We start from the raw sequence: 15530 nt of genomic DNA, 5'->3' as shown, positions 1-15530 counted from the left end.
TCTCAAGTAAGTGTAAGAAAACCATCAATGATAAGCGAAAAAATACAAATCTGTTAATAACTCTAAAATAAATTTTTATATACAGTTGCCTAGAAATTACAATCAGCATGTACAACACAGATAACAAGAAAGGGTTGTGATCAGAAGCATCTCTAAATTGTATTTGCTCTTCTTTGATCTGAGGATTCAAACCAGTTAGTCTCCCCAGTTGAAGTTAAATGATAAAAGCTGCTTTGGTTCAAGAAGAACATACTGCAGCTCTGAGTGTGTGTGTGTATTCAGTCTTCATGGTGCCTCATATGTAACTGGAGAAAGTACAGGAGCCATTACGTGAACTATTTTAACATCAATAAATCAAAGGTCTCCAATATTTTAGACTAAACTTGAGATCAGTGATCAGATACTTCATTTTTTCATTATATGATCATTTTATCATTTTATTGTATGTCACTTTGTGCTCTAAATATGCTTTCTCAACACAGCAAATTATATCACAATTCAAATTTCAACCATCACTAAAAGCATTTCAAGGATGTTTCATTTCCAAAATCTTCAGGCAGATATCTTCTTATATAAATTTGCTACAAATATTCTGAAGTATTTATTTTGGCAAGAATCACTTTAAGTTACCTGTGAGCTGTAGAAAATTGTGAGTCTATAAAAGAACCAGCAGAACAAGAAAGGTCTTTCTTACTTATACCACGTATTTAAGTTACAAGAGTTATGTGGATAGCTTCATAAAAACATCTTTGGAAGTTTTACAATTATAACTGCATTGTATTACAATTGTATTATCAGGTTACAAATTAAGTTCAAATTAAATACATTTGCATCTTTTCCAGTGCTATCATACATTAGCAAACTATACAACACAGACTCCTGGAAATGAAGTTATTTCAAGACTGTACAATTCTAAAAGCAGAATGCATAGATTAGAAATACTACTTTAATAATTTGCAATTACTGCCAGGTATATAGGTAATATCAAGCTATTTTTCCATAAACAAAATTGAAACTACCTGACCAAGAATTTTGATGTTATTCTTGTTTTCCAACTTTTAATTTTGCAGTTACATTCTAATGTAGTCAGTTTTACCTATCATAGCAAGTAAAAAAAAAAAAATTGTTTAAAAGCTAATTAATGACAAAACATTTAAAATTTCCCCCACCAAAATTAGCTTCCAACTGCTGTGACTTGTATCTAAAAATCAGACATTTAAAGAGGTTTATAGTTTTAAAACTCAAATAATTCATAAATGTCTATTTCCTTAAGCTCTTCTGATTTCTTTCAGTGTTTAATTTAACCTTCCAAACTAGAAAGTATTAGCACACTAATGAGGTTATTAATGAGGTTACCCAACAAGGTCATGTTCACCTTTCCTAAGCACGAAATTCACATGGTAATGTACAGCATACATCAATCACCAGAAAATATTCTCCAAAATCCTTCCTAATGAGTGGAATCATATGAATTACAAGAAATTGAAGACTAATGAAGCCAGAGAGTATTCTCCTAATAAATGAAGCTGCTTTCTGTCACTTCAGAAGTGTTTATATATAACCAAGATTTAGATTAAAATCCTACTATTTCATAAGCAAGACAAAACAGTTTTGAGGTAGACTGTAAAGTTCTGTTAAAGTCACACACAGATTGGCACATCAGCAGAGCTTCACACATAGTAGTCTTGATCCTAGTTTTCCCCTCAATTCACTGTGCTTCCCTGAGTCTTCTTTTTACATTTATAATTTTAAATCTTGGGTTTTCACATCCTCTTTTATAAAGTAAACATTTCTAAGAACCAATTATGAACTAGTTAATCTCCTTTTAATAAACACTCAGATAAGTATTTTTATGTATTTTATATATAGTTAAATATTCTTTATCATTTTTGTAGAACTGTTAACAACATAATTCAGGAAGTTATTTTTGTAGAAGAAAAAAATAATGTGCAATAAAATTAAACTTTTTTTTTTTTTGTATCTCAACACTTAAATCTTTAGTATGCTTAATAGCTATGATGTTTTAGTTGTTAAGATTTTTTCATATGCATAATGAATGAGTCCCTAGTTTTCCACTATCATTTTTTTCTAAATCCTACCCTCCCCTAAAGCTTTACAACTACAGCAAACAAATACAGGAGTGCTGTTTTCCCCTGTGACATATTTTAAATTCTAATTAGATCAAAACTTTAGTTACTTCTGAAATTACATTTATAATGAGGGTTCGGTACTACTGGAATCTGTAGCAACTAAACAGCGACAAGCAAGCTGAGTAAAACATTTAAATAACTAATCAAACTGGACAAATCAAGCCACAGACAAAGCTGTCCTCCCCTAAATAATTCATTATCTACAGAGAACAGAAAATACTAGTTATAAATAAAGTAACGTATTTGCAATCAAAACAAGGCGGAGCAATCTATTTTCGTGAGGAATGGTAGGGAAGTCCAAAATATTGGAAGACTATCATAGGCACTTGTTCACAACCTGAGGTAGCCAATTTAGGATTCGTATCTTAACTACAAGTAGCTAATAAACACTGAACGCCCACGAACCACAGCAACAAAGCATTTAATAAAATAACGTATACCTTTAAAAAGAAACTGGAGTACTGGTCTGGATATCAAGATCAAACATTCAGCTAGTGTTTATTGCTCAAAATGCTGTACTGAATCCAGAATAAAGCATGGTTTCAAGTTATTTTGCAGATCAAAGTTTACCTCTATTAAAACTATTATTCAAGTAATCTGCCCATCTTCATAACATCCATCAGACAGAAAAAAAAAGAGACTATAGTTCTAACAGTTGCATTTTCTGCAATACTTTATGGAAAAAGTAAAAAAGGAAAAAAATCACACCAGAGAAACAAAAAGTGGCGTGTGTGGGAAGCCTTCCTTGTTCTAAAAACTAAGTATGAAAGACTCACTTTCTTTTCACATGCCACTTCATGATGAAAGCACATAATAATGACATGAATGTACCATCACAATTTGATCAGACATTGACATTCTTGCTGGAAATTAATTTCAATGATTCTGAGATTTGCATTTCTATTTTTTTTTTTCTCCCCAAACCTATTGTAATACAACAGTGCTCTCTCAACATCAGATGATGGCACTGCTTCCCGAATGAGCAGGTCTTTGTATTTTCACACTACCATCACTGTTATTGTGAAAGCTTCAAGGTCACATCATTAAAACAAACAAAAAACAAAACAAAAAAAATCCCGCAATGAAGAATTACAGTATACTTTTTATAGTATTACAGCATATAAGTAGCCAGATGCAATTTTAAGAACAAAACTGTAAAAACTTACAAACGTATTTGCTATTACAATTAAAAAAAGTCAAGAAATCATATTTCACTACTCACTGTCATTAAGACTCATCTTGCACTGTGCAATGGAGCACTGGACTTCTATGCAGGATATTTTAGAAAAAGAAGTCTATTTCTATTTTAGAACACAAGTTTTAGAATATTTAAAAAACCAAATTATTATCCCTACCTAGAAGCACAAACCTCTCTTGAGGTTAAAACACTGTGCAGAGACTTTCAAATTTACATGCCTCAGAAAAACCTTGCCTTTGCATCTCATGTATACAACTGTAAAATAACATTTTCCTACACCAAAAAGTTATTATACATATAGTCAGTGTTCTGAGATCCCCGAAATACTCAAGGACAAGTTTTTCTATCAAGGAATTGCAACAATGCATCATAGCCTTCAGGCTACTGCAGCACATTTCCATTCCCACAACTACATCAGGACTGCATCACTGCCCAAAGTATTTCTACTAAGAGCCATGAATAAAAACAACAGGCAGACAGAATCTTCTGGTTAAGAAAATAGTCTATGCAGCTGAATGCATAATCCAGCTGGGAAAGGTGAGGGGGAAAAAAACACAGCAGACACTTTTCCAATGAGGAAAACAAATCACACATACAGAACTTTTAAAAATAAGGTATCAGTTTTGGGAACCAACTAAATTCACTTGCTGGGCAGCCCAGTATCAAAGCAAACATCAGACAGTGTTTCGAAGCAACTGAGCAAATGAACAATTAAGCCCCAAAGTAAAGCTTTGATATGTGAAAACAACATCAACAGCACATTCCAAACAACTTTCCCTCCAGCATGACACACGCTCCAACACAGGTCTGGCCTAGGCTAGAAATACACTCTTGGTTAGAGTGGGGGTATAACCTTGTCTGTGCAATGTCTGATGTACCCCCACAAAACTCTCAGAGGGACGCACCAACCCCAAAATAGGTGAATCCCAAGAGCTGCACTACTGCAACAATATCGATATTCATCACTAAGGATGCATGTACACTCACAGCATGAGGACAGATAATAAAGAAGCAGAAGCAGTTTGTTTCATGACCAAAAATCCAAAGAAATTGGCTTTTTCCAGTCACGCTTCCTTCTCCAAGAGATGGTGTCTTTTAGTAGTTTTTGCTTTTTTTTCTATCTAGCCGAGTAGCCTGTATTTTATTTTAAAAGTTTCTATACAAAATAAGGCATCAAAGTAGAATACAAAAATATGACTTGTTAGCATTTAAATTCTGAGGTAATAATGAATCTGCACCAAATACTTACCTCTGATTCTTTATCACTTAAAGATCCCAAACTTCCAAAGCTGTGATTTGAACTCTCGTTATTTGTTGAGGCCTACCAAGACAAATAAAATAGTCAACATTATATACAGATTAATAGAACAGCTAATCCACCATTCTCACAACAAGTAACAGTCATTTCATGCTTGGATAGAAAAATTGGTTAACTACAGAGCACTTGTGACTTGCAAGGGGGATAAGAAGTTTGACAGGTGGATGTTTTGAGAGGGTACAGTAAATTCTGAATTTTGATTGCTTTTAAGCCAAATAAAACCCCAGAACATTCAAAACCATTTTAGTTTTATCTGAGAATAGCAAAATAGCCAATGAAAAACCACATCAAATGATTGCACAGAATGGGTTTAAAAAGCCAATATTGCTGAAAGTGCTGGAGACTACTAAAATTTTTCAATTTTTGAAAAAAAGAGGGTTTAATTTTCTCTAGGACAGATAATAGGCTATTGCAGAGATTTTTTTTTTAGTTCATTCAGTGACAGAAGATTAAAATGTATTGACAGTATCACTCTACATTTTTAAAACAAATTATTTTCCCCAAAGTAATGAATTCACACTAGTAAGGGAAGGAAAAAAAAAAGCCCCCAATAGTGAAATAGTCCCAAATTACAATGTTTGTTTAGAAATTTACTAAGGTTGATTTATTCAGAGATCTTTTGAACACAGTATGGCAACAAGGGCATTTTAATGAAAGAGTCATCATCAGCTGAGTATCTTTTTATTAAAAGAAAATGTCCTTTCTTACAATGCTGGATTGTTCTCCTCCATATAGTAAGGCAGAACAAATACTTTGAAGTGAAACAATTAGTTGCAAGGTAAACTGTTTGCTTCAAAGCATTAAATTCCAGCACTGCATCAGTTTGCGGGAGAGCACTTATCTGTGACACTCATCTGAATAACTAGATCATCTCTGAATCAAAATTTCTAGAGAAATGTTAACTAAACCCACAAAACTGCCATGTATGGTTCCCTCTACAGGGAGGTCTCTAGCACAGAAATGCCTGTATGTCGTTCTTCCTTGCAATGTCTCAGTACCTGGCCATTGGAGTCAGCTAAGACAACAATCTAACCTACATTCATATTTCCAGCCTTGCTTACTGAAAAAGCTTGAAGGTGAGGGGCTTTTTCCCCCCAACAGCTCCAAACCTCTTCAGCAAAACACAGATAAGGCTAGGCTTTCAAAACAGTAGTCCTCATAAATAACAGTCCATCTCAATTTAATTACTAGAAGAATATAATGACCTAGAATATTTCAAAAAATAACAAGTAAGTGCAGCTGCAAGCTCTGTATTGTCTTGCTAGGTTAGGAAAACAAGAATTTGGTACATGTGGATTTGGGTTTGTACACAAAGAAGTTTCCTCATTTTGGCCTTCAAAGTGAAAGCAGACCAACAGATATCATATTTATACATCACATTTCCCCAGTTACCTCTGCACATCAGTTCAAAAAGGTTTTATCAGGTTTTTTAATAAAAATCAGATAAGCCTCTCTGAACATCCCCCACCAAGACTAAAGACTGTATTTAAAAGAAAAAGCATTTTCCAAACACAGCCCAGATCAGCTATTACACTTCATTTTATCTGCATGGATACACTGTATGGTCACAAAAGAAATAAAAACAAAACTGATATAATTGTCATTTTACTGATGGTGTAATAAATCACACGACTAGGAGGTAAGAACAACAGTATCTTAGATCAGCATCTGCATCTATCAGAAAATACTGGTAGTAGTATCTTCAGCAAATATTTATCAAAGCATTTGATAGAATTAAAATCACTTTATCTAGATATCCATTTGGAAACCAACTGAATGAGATACAGATCTTGGAATGCATCAGGGACAAGAAATTTATGGTTTATATGGGAGAGTGAAAAAGGAAATCAGTTATTTTAATTTTTTTTCCAGGTTAATTTGGATGAACAAACTGATAATGTGAAACTGGAATGTAATTTGGCTAACAGCGAAATCAGCTGAACAAAGGACAACAAAAAAAGACTTGAACAGATTTATGGAAATATAAGCAGTGACTCACAGGGATCAACGTTTAAAGAAGAGGAACACCAAGAAACTTGATAATGCCTTTTAAAGAAAATGTATTACACACAGAGTAGTAGACAGATTATGAGGAGGGTAAACTGGGAACAAGGTCAGGGACCAAAACAGCTGTATCAAAAACTAAAAGTTAAATGATGCTAAAAAAAGGTACAGATCTAGCAACAAAAAGGATAAATAGTAATTTGAATAATGAGTGACTACCTGAGCTATTATAATGAGCTAATTAATTTAAGGAGTAAGCAGTACTAGAGAACCGAAGCAATAAATAAACAAAGATGGGCCAGAATTAGTGTTTGTCTCTATCTAATTATAATCATAAGATATGGCAAGTATACACTTTTGCAGTCATAATGAGAAGGCAATTAAACAGTGCATCAACCTCACTCTGTCAATCCAACCTATTTCCTTCCCCTAACTATTTAACTCATTTCTTGGTTAAGATGGAACTAACAAGTGATAGGCCACCTTTTTACAGCTTTGTGACAGTTACCTTCATGTCACTCTCAAAAACAAATTAAGATACAATGCAAGACCACCATACAATAATTTCAATTCTTTATAGTTTCTTAATAGTCATCAATGTCTCCAGAACTTTCATCAATGTCTGCTATCAGGAAGTATTTTGTTCTGTCATCTGTACTGGTAACTACAATACAGCATAGGATGTGAAAAACACTTCAAGTTTGTGTAAAATACTTCAAATATAAGGGCACTGCAAACACTTTGGAAACAGAATTCAGAAGTACTTTGGTCATCAGGGAGATGTGCCTAAAAAATAAGAATTACATTTTTTTATTATCAGTTTATTAAGTACTACACTTGATGAAGAACATTCAAATGAGCAAATACAAAATGAAGTACCTCTGGCTAGGCAATAGTATTGCAGAAATCAGTCTTGGAAGTTGAAGCTAGTAACTTGAACAGAATTTGCAATAAAGGCAAATTTATTTTGCAGAGGTATCAACTGAAGGGTAATATACAACATATGGAAGGTAATTAAGTTCCGCTATTTAATGTTCATAAGGTTCTTCCTGAGGTGTTGTATCCTGGCTTAGATACTAATGGACAGACTGCAGAAAGTCTACAATGAAAGGATACAAATGTCTGGAAATGCTGAAATCATTTGTTAATCTAGATGTATTAATCATCAAAAACATTTAATCTTCAAAACAGAGGTTGCACCAGATTCCCTGTGTCTGTTTCAAGCTGAACAGTAAGTAGGGCCCACTACAGAAGGGACAACTCAACTTAAATACTGGGAAAATCTTCCATCTCTGATCACATGTGCACTACAGCAAAACCACAAAAGAGCCTAGACAAGTTCTTTCTTTGGCATTTTTAAGAACAATTCAATATCCATGTCATAGAAAAGTTCAGGATAAACAATCCTATCTCAAAGTAAAATAACAGACTAACAAGGATTTTTCTGAGAGCCTCTTCCAACGCAGTGCTTTTTCAAGTAAATCACATGGACAATACGCAAGTGAGACAGCGTGAGACAAATAAGTATTTCAAAGACGGCAGATCTGAATGACTGTTCTCAGGACTTACTTTAGCTCCAACACTGCAACTTCCAGTACTCCCAGTGCTGCCACTTACTACTCCTGTGAATCTTGCCTCTAACAATTCTTGTCTTCTTGGGTCCAGGCTATGAAGCTCATCCATTGCTCCTGAAAAAGATACATAAACTCATCACATTTCCTAATATTTGAAGTGGAGTATTCTACAAAAAAGCCAAACATACCACAGGCCTATGCAAAGAAAGGATTTATATCCTCAACAATGACTCACTATCTGTTACCTAATAACCAATGCACTCAATTAATTACAGAAAATTTGTGGGAAGTTCTATGCATCAGAATAGCCTTGTCAATTCTGGTGAAAACCAGAACCTGTTAGAGGCGTGTAAGAGACAGAGTCTGCAGTATGCAATACGCCAACCAGGCAATTATTTATAGATTAAAAACTAGTTGACAGGAGCAAAATATTTTCCAGCATAAAACCTCCCAATTCTGCAATGCATTCTGCAATGTTCTTGTTTTCCATATACTTAAACTTGTAAGACTATCAATGTTCAAGATCAACAAGTAGGAATCATAGGAAAAAAAAGAAAATCAGAAGGCAGATCGCAGTCCTCAACACACGCAAGGGAACGTAGTGTTATATGGAGGCTTGAAGGGCAGAGAAGGAAGGAGCAGGATCAGCAACAAAAAAGGAGCCAAAGAGTAACAGAGACTCTTGTGCAAGTGGTGGCTTTGAGAGTGCCCTGTAAAATGGGGTAAAGCAGTGCTGCTGGAATCAGCAGGGAAAGTAAGGTGGAAGGAAATGGAGGAACAAAAGGAGTTTCTGATGAGCTCAGTCTACATGAGTAGGCTGCAACATGATGTGCAGCTTTCTAATTTGTATTTAAATCACTTACGGCTGTTTAATGAGTCTGAAAGATGATCCAGACAAATAGTCTTCCGTATTTACACAAACTGCATTCTTTTTTGTTTTTATCTCTTCAACTACTTGAGCATTCAGTTTATCTTCAATTGGAAACATTTCAGCTGCTTTATTTTAAATAAGGTAATTAAGGTTAAAGTCTTTATGCACTATTTTAATAGTATATGCCTCAAGTACCACATAGTGATATAGTCTCAGTCTTTTCAACTAAGACACAATACGTTGGTGCTTTTCAGTCCCAGAGGACAACACAACAGTTCAGAAAGGAATGGTGCTATGAAAAAAAGCTTTTGGAATTCTGTTTTCATGAGTTTAAATGCTACTTGCGAACCTCTACCCACCAGCTAAGCATTCTGACAACCAAGGTATCAATGTAGCTTTTTCCACACTTTCTTATATTGCTCTTGGGTATCTCAAAATCTTTAGAATTCAAGAACTTGACAGATCTTTCTGTACCAGACACTGCGGCCACTCCTGGCCATGCAGCAAACCACTCCCTCCCCCTGCCCCCCTCCCCTTCCACTGGTAGGGAGAGCAGTGGTTCTGCTACTTGGCTAATTCAAGTTGCCCTTGTTCCTGTGGGAAGGCAGATGATGGCGAGTGTGGTGTCAGTGCTCCTTTATCACGGGGCCTGGCAACAGACCTCCTCTGATGGAAGGAAACCACACCAAGACACAAACAGTAGGGAGACATTCAGGAAGTGTGTTGGTGACAGAGCCTTCTTTTGAAAAAAATCAAACCGCAAGTGGCAGGTTGAGGATACCACATTTTGTTTCTAGACACAGGGAGTTTACCCCGATGCAGCCATATACAGAGTTGGAGGCCTCTTTTCCAGCAATGCAGGGGAATTACACAGTTTGAAACTGCAGCTGGTTTATCTGCAGTTTTAATGCTGCTTCTGAACTTGCCTAGTAAAATTTCCTCCAATTTCTACATACTTTAGACTGTAAACTCTCTGGCTTAAAAACTGTTTTACTATGTGTATGCTTAGTGCAGAACAATCGGGAATTCTCTTTAATTCTTGCTTCCTAGAATGTGCTTTCAAGGGTTTCTATTACAAATTGTACATTTCTCATACACACAAAAATGAACTGTGCAGCAAGGATTTTTTTTTAAAAGCAGATGTGTACAGTCTTCTAGTATATATGTAATCTCTACCTTAATGGGAAAGTATTGCTCTGAAAAAGTGTAAAAAATTAATCACACCAGATTTGTCAGGCAAGTTTAAATGACCATTATTTTCCTTCATAACAGTAAGTGTTTAAGTGCATGCCACTCTGAAAAAAACAATTTTTGTTTACCAAAATAAACCATTTAATGAAACAGGTCTAGCAATATTTTGATTTATTAGCCTATTCGATAGTCACCACCTGCAGAAGTTCAGAGCTTACTTAAAAGTACTGATGTAACTCCAGCAATTACAAAACCATGTGTACATTACAGAAACAGATACTATCATATCTTACATTGTTTATTTTATGAAATATGGGAAAGCAAAAATCACTGTGGATTGCTAAGGCTCATCTGAAGTACTGCAGAATAAAATGTTGCTGCAGGTCTCGTGTACTGTGTGTAGATAGTAATGCACTAAATAGATCAGCACCCCTGGGTTAACTTACCGGTCAGTGATAGCAGGGTAGAGGAGCAATTCACAGCACAGATGAAATACAATCCCCTCTTTTTTTTGCCCAGATTTTGGAGCCTACATACACTAATGAATGCACTATATTCTCTTTACTATTTTTGCTGCTATCTTTGAGGGGTTTATTTTGGTTTGGGTTTTGCTATTGTTAAATATCCAGAAGCAAACAGCAACACATACTCTGCCATCTTTGTGATTTGATTTGAAAGACAAGACAGAAAAGCTGGATCCAAACCTTCTTTTAACAGAGAGTAAATCCTAGTAAGAATCCCAGGAACTGCCTTGCTCATTCATGTTATAATTTAAAATTACTCCCTGACACAGTTATTTCTTCAAAACCACACAGTTCTGTACAATCAGTTCTCAGCACAAGTTATCTACTTTTAAAGGTACTGTCAGCTCTAAGGCACTTCATGTTAGGGACAAAAAAAAAATTTTTTTATATTATTGAAACTATATATTATATGTGACATGTAATTTTCTCAAACACCATATTTTATAAATTCTCCTGCTCATTGAATGCCTTGCTGCTCACAAGACTTGTAACAAAACTTACAGTTTTGAAAATATACCCAGACTTGTTACTTGAACTAACTTTAGTCCTACACCTGAAAGCTAACTCACTAACTCAAAGGACACAACTACTTACAGCATTATTTACACCATGATGCTCAAGGAAACACTGGTATTGCTACCACCTACTGCCATTCAAACTTGTACCATCTTCCAAAGAGACTTGGAATATTAACTGAAATTCACAGAAGAGCCCTATAAACACTACTGTTCTTTATTTCTTGTAAACACCACAGATTTTTGAATGCTTTGTCTAATAGTTTTTTTGGTTTTTCAGATTACCAACAATTTCTAGCTGTTGTGGTTTTGGAGATTGGTGGTATTCTCCATATTAATTTATCAGAACCATACACAGCCTCTCCTCTAAAAAGTAATATAAAATATACAGGTATCTTGTCCTGAAAAGGACACTTTCAGCAAGAATTCTTTTGAAAAGAACTCCAAATTCCTCTGAGAATTTGTTAAGCAATGGAGTATGTCAAAAGCCAAAGTTATGAATCAGAGAAGCAACTTGAAAGCTTTTTCATGGCATTTGGTATAATCAATTACACTGAATTCTACCTTAGCAAAACAGAGATGTCAGGATTCAGAGGATTCTCCATGGTAGTTTGATTTTTTCAGAACCAGTGACCAGAAAACAATGAAGTGAACTACACCTGTACTCCAAGGTACCCCACCCCCAAATAGAGAAATACTTGCAAACAATCTACTTATTTAACCAAATACTTGCTCATACCTCAGTAAAACTGACATTTTAGGAGAAAAAGTTTAGCAGAGAGTTGCAACTGCAAGTCTTCATCTTCTAAAACTGCATCTTTTGTAATACTCTTGTACTATGGTCTCTATCTTGAGCACAGCTAGACTACACATAGCAGCACTGAAGATTCAAACACAAAGGCTTGACAGATCAGACATATTTTTCTTTTCCACTAAATATGGAATCAAGCTCCACGACTCAGTGTTTATCTTTGAATCTCTTATTACCCTGAACTGACTCTTGTTATCTGGCAATCAATTACAGCTTTGAGTTGAAGAAAGATCAACAGCTTCACACATTGTCAGCTTTCTACAATGAAGATAAAGTTCATTATGCAGAAGCCAGATTCTTCTTAGAACAACTCTCCAGATTAGATTGAGGCCCCCCTCTCCTGAATTCAAGGCCAGCACAAACCACCTTTCACTTAAGCGAAAGCCATACTGGTTTGGTCTGGTTTCTTTAACACATTTATATGCATATAGCTTTTAATGCCAAAGCAAAATACTTCAACACAGAGACCTATCTGTTGAATAGAAATGGACAGTTCAACAATAGCCCAAATGTAAATTGAATTTCCTGACGTGCTCCTATTAGGCGCTCAGATTTTATGGTAACACACACAGTATGAAAGTTATGCCCAATGTATTTTTAGGAACACTTCACATTAACATTGATAATATTGCCACCATGCAGTCTCTTCACTGACAGTAGCATACTTCAGATCAGTAATTCTAATTAATATATAGCTAAAAGGGTGAGGGGTGAGAAAAGAAAGGGTTGGGGGTGGGGGTGTACACATTTCGAACAGAAGGAAAAGGAGGCTGGAAAGCAGCTTTTTTTTTGCCTCCCTTCCTTTTTAAAAAAAAATCAAGATTCCTTTAAAGGTATCAAACCAGACTTAGAGCTTGGTAACCACTCCAAGTATAGAAACCACTGGTTAACAGCACTGCAATGCAATCCTTAAAGTCCTTAAGTAACTGTTTATTTCAATTTGGGATATCCTAAACTGCATTATCTCATTATGTTTATGCTCTAATAATTTAATTTTGTAACAATTGAGTATGACAGTTCTTGCCATTCTAGAATACATGTTTATCAGCAGGTAAAAGGAAAGCTTTAAAATATCGAATGCAAAACAGACTACAGAAAATTAATACAACCGGATTTTTAAACCCTTGAGCAGTCTCTTAAAAAGAGGCCACACTACTACTTTTCTTCATTCATCAACATGAAGATGCATGTTGCCTCTGCATCCACATATATTTCCTTTTAATTGAGCTATTCTCTTGTTTCGTTTCGGAAAAAAAAAATCAACCCAGACCAAAAACAAACTGTGCACTCAACTTCATTTTTCCTTCTTATCTTTCTGAAACTCTGGACTTCCCTTATTGCGGAACCAACCAGAAAGGACTTTTTCATTTCCAGGAAAATAAGGTAATGAAGCTAATACTTCTGCCTCCAAGAAAACAAACTATTTGGTATTATGTAGTTAGGTAAATGTTAGCAAGTCACCATCGTGTTTATCCAGGTCTCTTCCAGATTAGATTTTATATATGCTTCAGTACCTTATAAAAGCCAATGGAGAATAGAGCGACCCAGAACAAGTTGTCAGTGAAGGAACAGAGGGAGCACTAAAATACAAACCTAATCAAGTGAAAAAGCACGACAAACCAAAATACATTACAACATCAAACTGTATGGAGTGAATGCAAATTGTGACTTGTAAATTGGAACAAATGACACCTGTTCAACCTAAAGTAGAACATTTGGGCTGTCAGACTGAGAAATTAATAAAAAAAAAACCAAAAGGTTGACCTGTTCTGCTAAACAATGTCTTGAATGGTTTCTCTTCCACAGCTTTTTGGGGAGTCACAGAAAATAGAATTGGAAACAGCCTTGAAAACTACTAATGTGCTAAGAAAACTAGTTGAGATGTTAGTATGATGGCATAAAGCCAAGTAGTTTTAATTTGAGAAGAGTTCAATTTCAAGGTAACAGCAAAAACACAGCCCATCCTTAGCAGAAGGCTTTGAAGTAACATCACCACCCGAAGTCATTTAGTACCGCGGCCTCAGAAGTCAAGAAGGTCCCATTCAACCGATATCAGCAGTCAGAAGGGCAGACAGCAAGAGACAACCTCTGAGATTTAAAGTAAAACAAACAAAGAAAAAAATCCCAAACCTATATTTACATTCTAACAACAGCTACATAACCAAAGCCTAGAGGACGTTGCTTACCAACGTCCCAGCGTTCCAGCTCTTCCAAAACACTTAACTAACAGCTACAGATAGTCCTGTAACAAAGTTAAACCTGGAAATTTAGAAATACTTAAAATGACTGACTTTGCAATGAACAGGATTAACTTCTTTTACAGAGGACTACATAGCTACTATAACCTCCAAACAACAGGTAACATGAAAAAGTTCAGGGTACTACATTCAAGTTGAAAAACTTCACTGTAGCCGAAGAAAACAGTGGTAGTTGATGAAACAGAAAAGGGTAGAACTCATGTTCAAGTGAAATTAGCTGTTTGAAAAGATTGTAAGAGATCAGAAAATCCTAATGAGAGACATATCTAAGCCCAGGATCAGGAAAGAAGAGACTCCATTTAATTAATCAAGAGTCATTTTAAAGCACAGCGAAAATACAACATTTCTCAGCACCTGAGAACACTGAAACAAGTAACACAGAAGACACTTCTGTTTCCTAACAAGGACACCCCCTACCACTACTAAGGTCCCTAGGTGAACTTAACATGCTTTTCTTACTAATCTAAACAGAGTTTTTATTCCACTAACTCATCCTTCTAAAATGAGAAAGACTGTGTCCACAAGAACAGGCAGTGAAAGATGGGTAAGCAAAAGGTGACTACTGCTGACAGGAGGCTGAAGAGTAAAAGAAAGGAGGGAAAAAGCAGGATAATTAGCAGACAGATCAGGCTTTAATCTCCATAAAACCTGTGGGATAAAAAAATCTAACTGGAAAATTCTGGCCTAAAAAAGCACAACTATGGTAAATCTAACAAAGTATAAGAAAAAAAATCTCTATGAACATAAAAAGACAGTAGTTTTTGACAAATATTATAAATTTATATCTGCTGATTACAGTTTGATAATTGCTGGATGCAAACTTGTTAAAATACAAAGCAGAGAATATAAGGTTTTTCTGATGGGGAGAAAAAAAAAGCCCAAACACAGTAAACTTCTGACCTATTTCCCATGAACTAAAGAGTTGAAAAGGAAGTGCATTTTGGATAGGTTGTTGGGTTACCTGGACTCCATCATTCAAAATTAATTCTTCTGGTGTTGAAAGAACAGGAAAGTATTTCCTGTGTCCCTTCTCTCCCCAAGATGCAGCAGTCTATTTCCTTATGCAAGTCTTTTTAAATTTACTGTAGTTTACTTTTTTAAAATGCTGTTTGAACA

At 35.3% G+C, this 15530-nt stretch overlaps 1 protein-coding gene across 2 annotated transcripts in view; it reads right to left on the bottom strand.

Annotated features, from left to right (window-relative positions):
• The window catches only part of TLK1 (tousled like kinase 1), a 68230-nt gene that overhangs the window by 34277 nt on the left and 18423 nt on the right, over nucleotides 1-15530 (bottom strand). For both annotated transcript variants that reach the window (XM_027637106.1, XM_027637107.1), the window contains exons 2-3: nucleotides 8240-8358; nucleotides 4598-4669 (exon numbers count right to left, since the gene is read on the bottom strand). In XM_027637106.1, the coding sequence (XP_027492907.1) occupies nucleotides 4598-4669; nucleotides 8240-8358 (191 nt within the window). The remainder of the gene's footprint in view (nucleotides 1-4597; nucleotides 4670-8239; nucleotides 8359-15530) is intronic.

The sequence above is a fragment of the Corapipo altera genome, unplaced genomic scaffold (genome assembly GCF_003945725.1).
Source record: "Corapipo altera isolate COAL_440 unplaced genomic scaffold, ASM394572v1 45, whole genome shotgun sequence".
NCBI lineage: Eukaryota > Metazoa > Chordata > Aves > Passeriformes > Pipridae > Corapipo > Corapipo altera.
The sequence above is the reverse complement of the archived record's forward strand: the minus strand, read 5'-3'. Positions and strand labels throughout refer to the sequence as shown.